Source organism: Agelaius phoeniceus, chromosome 20 (assembly GCF_051311805.1).
Source record: "Agelaius phoeniceus isolate bAgePho1 chromosome 20, bAgePho1.hap1, whole genome shotgun sequence".
In the NCBI taxonomy this organism is placed as follows: Eukaryota; Metazoa; Chordata; class Aves; order Passeriformes; family Icteridae; genus Agelaius; species Agelaius phoeniceus.
Genome location: NC_135284.1, coordinates 1,803,943 through 1,813,746, shown reverse-complemented (window position 1 = coordinate 1,813,746; position 9,804 = coordinate 1,803,943). Strand labels below are relative to the sequence as shown.

General features: G+C 49.8%; 2 protein-coding genes across 2 annotated transcripts; both read left to right on the top strand.

Moving 5' to 3' along the window:
- The first annotated feature begins 5,022 nt into the window (after positions 1–5,022).
- Positions 5,023–5,991, top strand: LOC129129427 (lysophosphatidic acid receptor 1-B-like). The gene has a single exon (XM_054647280.2). The coding sequence runs from the start codon at positions 5,023–5,025 to the stop codon at positions 5,989–5,991; it is 969 nt and encodes a 322-aa protein (XP_054503255.2).
- A 2,017-nt stretch (positions 5,992–8,008) lies between these two features.
- On the top strand, positions 8,009–9,799 carry ZNHIT3 (zinc finger HIT-type containing 3). Its single transcript, XM_054647047.2, has 4 exons — positions 8,009–8,146; positions 8,394–8,425; positions 8,503–8,652; positions 9,379–9,799. Exons 1-4 carry the CDS (start codon positions 8,067–8,069, stop codon positions 9,570–9,572), a joined length of 456 nt encoding a protein of 151 aa, XP_054503022.2. The 5' UTR covers positions 8,009–8,066; the 3' UTR covers positions 9,573–9,799.
- The last annotated feature ends 5 nt before the right edge of the window (positions 9,800–9,804 follow it).

Here is a 9,804-nt window from a genome sequence, read left to right as displayed (position 1 = left end):
ACATTGAACAAAGAAAAGCGACACAGCTTTATTACAGACACAGCATCATCTCTGGGATTTCTGGGCTGGGCTGAGGAATACAAATGAAGCAAACTCCTTCCCCAAATGTCCCTGGGGGTGCAGAGCTGGGCTGAAGAGCAGGATCCCGTGAGGGATGGGCAGAGGGAAGTGATGCTATCCCAGCCTGCAGAGTCACCCAGCAGAGGCTGCATCCCACGAAAAGGAGCTGAGCAATCTCTGCCTGCCCCCAGAGGGGTCTCAGGGGCTGCAGGCACACCCAGAGCAGCTCCTTTATTGACAAAACCGCTGGAAATAACATTCCCACAGTGCAGGTCTGCCGGGGAGGGTTGATGAGGTCAATAATTCCTGCAGGGGAGAACAATGAGGGGCTGGTGGCGCTCAGTCCCTGCCGGGTCCCTGCGGGGCCAGGGGGATGCTGAGCACACGGAGCAGCTCCGCAGCTCCAAGGGCATCCAGGAGGAAACTCCCCGTGGCTGCTCCTCGCCGGGGAGCTGAACCAGCGCCTGGGGGTGTTCTCCTGCTCTATTTCTTTAAAGCTCTCTGTTCAGGGCTAAGAAAGCTGAGGGTTAGAAATCCTGGTCTTGAAAATCAGGATCCTTGATTGATTTATTTATTTTTTTCTTTGTTTGTTTCTTTCTTTCTTATTTTTCTTTTTTGTTTGTTTGTTTATTTGGATTTGGTTTATTTTGTTCTTTTGGGTTCCCCCCCCCCCTTCTTTTTGTTTCTAAACTTCCTAGCCTGTCTTTATCAAAGTGGTAACAAACTGCACTGCAGTCACGTTAATTAAGCCTTCATTTGAGCACAAAAGTGAAGGCATTCCCTTTCCTTCTAAAGCCTGTCATCTAAATAAGCAGGGCTGGCATCATTTGATCTCCTCATTTTTATTTTTTTTTTCCCCTAAGGAAACTCCGCTGCAGGTGCTTGGATATCAGTTCTTGATGGCATTGCTGCACTTCAGGGTAATTCTGATTCCTTTTCAAAACCAAAGCTGAGATGCCAGGGTGCCATCAAGAACTGGGTGCGTTTTACACAAAGACTTTTGGATACTGAGCCTGAAGACGTGAGAGCATCTTGGTCAGAGGAGGTGACACAAGTCAAGAGCTCTCTGAATTCCGTGCTGTTTTTTCCTGGCAGCTACAGGGAAGGAAAGGACAGCTGGGAATATCAAATCCAGTAAAAACTGCACTGATTTCATGGTCTGGAGAGCCACAGCAGCAAGGGCTGAGAGGGGGAGATGGCTGGAGGTCAAACCCTGGTCAGGGATGAGCTGACCCAGCAGGGATTGCCCTGCAGGGAACAGGAATCCCTTCCCAGGGATTTCAAACCCAGATGGGTTCCGGGATTAGCGAGTGGGTGATTGGGAATCCCACCCTGCAGGGTGAGAAAACGCGCAGTGCTCTTCATTGAGCTGCGTGCTGTCTTTTTATTGCTGAGAGTTCCCACGCCCCTGAAGAGGAAATCTGGGATTTCAGAGCTCTGGGTGAAGCAGAAACATTGCAGCTTCATCTTCCATGTGCAAACGTGGGCTGGCTCTGGCTGTCCTGGGAATGCTGTCCCAGCACAAGGTGGGACTCTGGCAGCAGGGCTGGGATGTGTTCTGCCTTATTCACACCCAGCTGGTCCTGGACAGGCTTTGTTTGCCACTCACCTGGTTCCAGGTGTTTGTCTCCCATCACTCCAAACCTGGGAGGCAAAAATTCCTCCAAGAGAGAGAGGCTGGAGGGGGGAGGAGCAGAGCTTCGTGTTTTCAAAACAGCTCCAAAAAATCTTGGACGGAGATCACACACACCCCGTTTGTGTCTCCCTCTCCAGAAAGGAAGGCTTTAATCTGCATTAATTGAAACATAAATTGGATAAATAGGCTCCTTATTTGTATCACTCCCTTTCCTGAGTGTTTCTTCCTTGCAGGCCTCGTGATGCCCGTGGAGAGCAGGGCAGAGGGACACTGTGATCCCACAGCTCTGCTGAGGGCCATGGCTGAACCTGGGATTCATGGCAGGATCCTGCTGAGCTGCTCAGGCCTCTGGCAATTTGCTTTGGTGCCTGCAGTGTGGTGACAGTGCAGAGCTGAGGGCAGGGACAGCGGGGAGAAAGCACAACCATCCCAATCCCCAGGATTTGGGGTCGGGAATGGAGAATGTGACAGGGCACTGAAAGCCCTCACCCTGCATGCACGCTGAAATAGAGACTTTTGGAGTTCACTTGAGTTAGCAATGTGAATGAAGCATTTGAAGTCTCCTCCCTGAGCTGTGGCACTCCTATTTCATCACAAGGATGCAGTTTTTCCCTGGAATTCCAGGCACAGTTCCAGTTCCAGCTCAGGGGACACAGGGCTGCAGTGCCTCACCCCAGGGTGAGGGTGGGAGCTGTCCAAGGGCTCCTGGGCAGGGCTGGGCTCGGCTCCTGCATGAATTCCCTGTTTTGGGATCAATTTTGGGGTGTCCTAGCTGGGGCCTGGCATTCTGAGCCCTTGTGGGTCCCACTGGAGGCTGAGAGCTGCAGCTGGGGGCAGTTCTGAGGCTGTGAGCTCAGCTGGGTGAACTTGGATTTTCCACACCTGAACCATCACTAAAAATTCAGCCTGAAGCCTCTGCAGTGTGGTCAGTGGTTATTGTCTTCCTCACAGGCACAATCAACAGATAATTCCACAAAATGAGGCCATTTCTTACACATACATCAAAATAAATTTGGCATCCAGGTAAAGACGTGTCAATACAATCCCAGAACTCAAAGAAAAGCAATCACAGAACTAGAAACAGTGTTACAGAAGGTAAATATAAATCTAAGGCTGCCCACAGCAAGGTGCAGTCAGTGTCTGAGGTGTCAGCCCGAGATCCTGGAGATTAGATTGAGTTGCCTGGAATCCTGTGTCACCTTAAACAAACAATGGGATTGTTCTTTCCCCATTTATAGGCTGCAGATAACAATTCCTCACAAGGGTATGGTGAGGTAAGCACAGGGAATGCTGCACAGTTCCTGGAATACAGGACTAGAAAAACGCCCTTGGGTTGAGGTTGTTCCATGAAGAGGTTGGGCTTTAAATTTAAAGCATTTTTTCATCTGGTTTTGGGAGCCCCAGCTGCATCACAGAGGGTTGGAATATACAAATCTGGGGGGTTCTGGGTGTTAAAGCCCACTAAAAAAGCAGCTTCCACACTATTGTCTCCCTTAATCCGGCAACATGATGGTAATTTGTATGCAATTCTATTAGGGAAATCAGATTACAAATCTTTTGTGGAGAGCTATTTATACCACTTGATATTACTTTAATTACATTCTGATCTCACAACGTTTAGCATTTTGTGCTCGAGCACCAAATTTTCAAATTAGAGCAACTTCAAGGAGCATTTTCAGGAATATCTAGAGCCCTTTGGAGCCCAAATTCACAGATAAATTATTTTTAGCCACCTGGGTTTTTTTCAAACCCGTTTTGCTCTGTGGATGTTGAGTTCATCACAGGTGTCCTGTGCCCACCTGGGCTGTGCTGCCACTGCTGCTGGGAGGGAAAGGATTTGCTGGGCTGGCTCAGGGGTGGCAGAAATAGTGGGGCCCTTGTTCAGCAGCAACCTCACACCCGAGGTGTGGCTGCCAGGGCTGGGATTACAAAGGGAGTTTTATCTGGGACACTGGGGGAGGAATATTTTATAGGGTGTTAATGCAGCCCCAGGCTTGATTGGTCAATTCTCAGCCTTTATTTCTATGTTTTCATTCCCTTGTGACCATCTGAAATGCTTACTGCTTTCTTAGATTTGTATAAAGTATAATAATCACAATTACAAAGTGTGTTAATTAATTATAAAGTAGTCCTGGTACACAAAAATTGTGGATGCAGACTGCACATTAAACTGAATATACTTTCATACACTTCAATTGAAAAAAAAAAGCCCTAGAATTCCCCTTTTTAAACTCAAAATTATAGCCTAAATTTCTGACATTTTAACTTTGTCAGAGCTATCAGAGTTCACGGATTCCCACCTGGTGGGGCTGGAATTGCTGCTGTAAGATCAGTGCTGAATGTGGGAGCCCATCCATTCAGCTGAGCTGCTTGGCAAGATCGTGGTAGAAAATTGTCACCAACGAAGGAGAATCCTTTGTTAAGGTAACAATAAAATATGAATTGAATCAGAATAAATACCGTGGATAAATGGATAATTTACCTGGATAATTGTCCTGCTCACCTGGACTGCTCAGCTGGTTAAAATCTCCCTGCTGCCTCTGTACCCTGTATTTTATTCCAGCAGTGCCCTCTGCTGAGAGCATGGAATGTGTGTCCCCAGAGCTTTTTCCCCCCAAGTCTCAGTATTTTCAGTCTAAGATCTCAAAAACCATTTGCATTTAAAAAGATGGAGAAAGAGAAGCTACCCTGGTGTTGGTGCTGGTTTATTAATGACCAAACCACATGAAATAAACACAAAATATCCTGTGGCAAAGGCAGGGGTAGTGGTGTTGGCTGGGTTTTAGCTGTGTTAGCATGAAAGGATGAAGTGGGAAAAGGCATTTTCTGGGCTGTTGGGGTCCAGGCTGGAGACACAGCACTGATATTTTATTTCAGCTCCCTCAGCCCTCCAAACCCACAAAACCCTGCTCCCCCTTTCCTGGGTCTCTAATCCTTTATGATCTAATTAATTTGTGAGCTACAGCTGGATTCTCTTCACTCCATTTGAGAACATCCCTGAAGAATTTTAAACTGCAGGCATCACCACCCATCTCCCCAAGCCCTGGGCAGGTTTTGCTCTTGTCAAAGGTTGCTTCCAGCATCTCATCCATGTGGGAAATGTGCTCTGCAGTTTGGGCTATCCTAGCAACTCCCAGGGATTGGCACAGCCCCCAGCTGGCAACCCAAATATTTAAAAACACACCTGGTTAAAGTTTAACCCCCGTGACGACGATGATGTGGCAGCAGGAGCTGTGTGTCAGGAGAGGATCCGCGCCCGGGGATCGGGGTGGGAGCTCCTGGGAGAATGGGATGAGCAGAGCTGGCCCAAAGGAGCATTTCCCACCATGAATGGGTTCCTGAACTGCTCTGCCAACCACACCAAGATCTGGAGTCACTACTTGGTGCTGGCCCTGGGCATCCCCCAGCTGACCATCAACGTTGTCTCCATCATCTTCAACTGCACCGTCATCTTCACCCGCCTGGCCACCAGGGACCTGCACAAGCCCATCTCCATCCTCTTCTGCAACCTGGCTGTGTCTGACCTCTTCACCAGCTTCTCTGGCTTCTGGATTTCCATGCTGTTCATCACCAACCCTGACATCACCATCTTTGGCTCCCGGGACATGCTGGCTCCCTACTCCCTGTACACCACCTCCATCCTGTCCACCATCTACAACCTGGTGAGCATCGGCATCGAGCGCTACCTGGCCGTGGCCGAGAGCATGAGGACGAGGTTCAGGGTGGCCAGGAACCACTCCATCGCCGTGGTCTTCATCAACTGGGTCCTGGCCTTCTTCCTGGGCTGCCTGCCCCTGATGGGCTGGAGCTGCCTGCAGGCAGAGAGCAACGTCTCGGTGCTCTACAGCCCCTTCTGCGTCAACTACCTGGTGTTCATTGCCATGCCCAACGTGGCCGTGGCCTTCCTTGTGCCCCTCTTCACCTACCTGAGGATCATCATCATCCTGAGGAAGAGGAAGCTGAGGATGCAGGCGTGCGGCCAAGCCACGGCCACCTACAGGTCGGCAGAGACGCAGGTGGCCAGGACCAGCATCTCCATCTGGCTGCTGGCCCTGGTGTCCTACGCGCCATTCCTGGCCGGCGTCGTCTTCGACGCGGCCAACCAGCGCTGCCACGGCGAGCTGTACCCCGGGGTGTACATCTTCAGGAACTGCACGGCCATGCTGATCACCCTCACCTGCCTGGGCAACCCCCTGCTCTACACGCTGAGGCTCCGGGCGCTGGGGGCCCGGCTGAAGGTGCCGCGCGGCCTCTGGGCCTCACGCGTGAGGGCCTGCGCCGTCGGCCACGTCTGACCAAACCTACCCACCCCATCCCAGGGTGATGTATTGTGATAAATGAGGAATGTCGTGGTCGACTCTCACAATTAACAGACAAATAGCATGTGTGTAGGTTGAGAAAAGTTGTAGAGATTTATAGTTGTGTTGTGCGCGGCCTCTGGGCCTTGCACGTGAGGGCCTGCGCCGCCATCAGCCACGTCTGACCCATCCATCCCATCCCAGGGTGATATATTGTGATAAATGAGTAATGCAATGATTAACTGTCACAATTAATAGACAAATATCATGTGTATGGGTTGAGAAAAGTTGTAGAGATTTATAGTTGTGCTGTACACCCTCAGAAGGTGTACAGGTGGTTGTCAAGGGACAGCCGGCTTATCACTGTGGTGACATCTGAGCTGCAGTCAGGATTTGAGAGATCTCCACCACTGGACAGTGAAGAAGGGGTTGATGGGCAGAATTTTGGGAAGAGCTAAAGGGTTAAAAAGGGTTAGAAAGGAAAAAACCGCCATTGTGAGGGAGCTGAGCACATGGCGGGGAAAATCTTTTGCTCCCAGCGCCAGTAACCTTTTTTCTTTCTTCAGTCTTCTGTTGTATTTTTGGTAAGGTTTAATAAACCTTCCTAAACTATGAAAAGTGAGTAGCCATTTCTCACATTATGATGCTTGTGTCCCCAGCTGTGTGTTCTGTTAATTCTGGATATTGTATTTGTGCCTTCAGTGCTGGTTCTGAGAGCAAAGGTGGGGAGAAGAAGCAGCACGGAGTTTGTTATCAGGGGCTGCATTCATTGCTCTAAAAGCAGCACTCCTCCACATTCTGCTGCACTGTGTTGTCTGGGCACTGACAGAGCAGAACAGAGTGCTCCTTTCCTTTTCAGTTGGTTTAGCTGGCTGAGGCAGAGTTTTCCCTGGACTGTTTTTATTTCTTTCCCTTTTCTTGGAGCTGTTCGAACCTGCTCTGGTCTGGGACCTGGGGAGCACCAAGAGCTTGCACTTTGTGACCTCAGGGCTACTCTGGGCAGCAGCCTTTCCCAGTGCCACAGGGACTGATAACAGAGTGTGAAAAGTGCATATGGTATGGCTCCACGGAGATATTTACTATATGTATTTTGTTGTGTTGATTCGTAGTGCTGTGTTAGCATTTTAATAGGATGGTAAATGTAGTTTTGTAGTTAAAAGGTAACTTTTGTAGTTTAAATAGGAACTATGTAAGTGGGATATTTTTTTAAGAAAGGAATGAGGTACTCGCACCAGATAGCAGCCACAGGACACCTCAGTCTTTCAGAGAAAAAGAATTTATTTCCCCATTATCAGAAGAAGCTGACTTCTTCCCAGAAGGAGGTACCCAGACTGTCAGTAACTCTTTGTTTCTATTGCCTCATATTGTCCTAATCCAAATTGTCCAAATTATTATTACTCTAATTGTATTACTATTTTTATAACCATTTTATTGCTATTAAACTTTTAAAATTTTAAAAACAAGTGATTGGCGTTTTTCACGTGACATCAGCTGACGCTTCTGGCTCTGCACTGCTGAGCTGCTGCTCTGTGCTATTTCATCAACGCACAGCAATAAAATCCCATGGAAATCCACACAGTGAGATGTTCTCACATTCATCACACTCAATCCCACCCACTTGGAGTTTTCAGGGACTTCTTTCCAGTTTCTTTGCTTTGTTGTTGTTTCCTCACCTTTATATCTATCTATATTCCTCTCTAACTCTCTATAGTTCTCTATTTATTATATATATATATAAAAATATAAATTTTTAATTTATTTATCTATTTATTTATTTATTTTCTATTAATATATATTATATATGTCCATATCTATACCTCTACCCCTATCTCGATATATACATCTGTCTCTCCACTCCTCCTTTTTCCCCCATACACAGCGCTCTCTCTCTCTATATATCTATATCCATATATCTCTCTATATTTATCTATTTATAGAAATAGCTCGATAAAACGCCCTAGCTACGGCTGCGCTCGGCGGTCGATTAAACACGCCTGTTTGGCGGCGCTCGATTGGCAGCCCTGGCCGGTGGAGCGGAAGCGGAAGTGGAAGTGGAAGCGGCGAGAGCGGCCATGAGGGCACCGGGGCCGTGCGCGGAGTGCGGGGCGGGGGCTGCGGCCCGGTACCGCTGTCCGCGCTGCGGCACCGCCTAGTGAGCGAGGGACGGGCTGGGGGGAGCGGGGGGCACGGCCCGGTACCGCTCAGTGAGCGAGGGATGGGCTGGGGGAGCGCGGGGCACGGCCCGGTGCCGCTCAGTGAGCGAGGGATGGGCTGGGGGAGCGCGGGGCACGGCCCGGTACCGCTCAGTGAGGGAGGGACGGACGGGGGCACGGCGGTACCGCGGGCTGAGGGTGCGGCTGGCGGTCCCGGGCTCGTTTCTCACGCCGTTCTCCCCGCAGCTGCTCCGTGCCGTGCTGCCGGACCCACCGCGGTGAGTGCGGGCCGGGCTAACCGGGGCTCACCGGGGTTAACCGGGGCTCACCGGGGCTAACGCGGCTCTGTCCGCAGAGCGCTGCGCGCCCGGTGCCCGGCGGGAGGAGGAAGCGGCCGGGCCCGGATCCCCCCCTGCCCCCGCAGGCAGCCCCGGGGCCCCGGAGGACATCCTGGGCGAGGAGGAGGAGCAGGACCGCGTCCCGCCGCAGAAACTGCAGCTCCTGGGTAACAAATGCTGCTCCTGGCAAATATTGAAATAAATACTGGATGTTGTGTGTGGGAAAGTGATGCTGTGTTCATCTCCTTTTGTATTAACCCCCTTTAAGTAGTGTGCTAAATGCAGTTTTTAGGCTCTAACCTAATATAAAAATAGAAACGATTGATGTGAGATACTTTTAGTAACTAGCCCAAAGAATGGAAAAGATGATCAAGAAATTCTTCACATTATCCTCTCTGGATGGAGATAACAAACAGACACCATGGTCCAAGAGAAGAATTATTGCCTCCTTATCAGGAAAGCTCAGACGTGGAGGAACCAACAAAATTGATTTACAAGATCAAGGGGGGGAAGCTGAAATAAAGCAGAAACACCCTAGTTTGAAATGAACGTTTGAATAATGTATGAGATATATAATTATGCAATAAGCTATTGCATTTAAGGGGTAATCCTTTGTTAGCAGGGGGTGCTTTGGGACAGAGTGGGAGTCTGTAATTCTCTGCTTTTTATTGTCCTAACTTTGATGTTCCAAATTCTAATTTCCCTCACTGTTTTCCCTCACCCTAAAACGTCTAACACTTTAACACCAGTGCCTGGCGTTTTCCAGGGAGCTGAGCTTTCCCTGGGAGCACTGTGCCAGTTTCCCTGACAGTTGCTGTGTCCCCGGGAAGGTTTGCTGGCCCCAACTCGGCTGTAACTCGGCTGTAACTCCGTTTGTTCCCTCCCTGCCGCAGGGGAATCGGCGGAGCTGCGGGATTTGCTGCGGAACCCCCACCTGCGGCAGCTGCTGCTGGCGCTGGAGCAGGCTCGGGACAAAAGCTCCCTCCTGAGGCGGCTGATGCAGGAGCCGCTGTTCCTGGAGTTCGCCGACTGCTGCCTGGGCATCGTGGAGCCTCCCGAGGAGAAGGAGAACGTCCTCCCCGAGTGAGCTTTGCTGCTGGGGGAGTGGGGCTGTTTCCTTTGTCCTGGAGATTTTTGTTTGGTGAGGTTTGGGTGCACTCTGCTCTGTGCCTGTGAATGTCACTGCAGAGCTGTGCTGGGACTTTTATATTTTACATCCTGGGGGTGGAACTTGGTACTCTGTGGAATTCTTGGGCAGCCACAGGAAATGTTGCTTCACAGTGACAATATTAAATATATCTGCATTGATTTTAATCCAT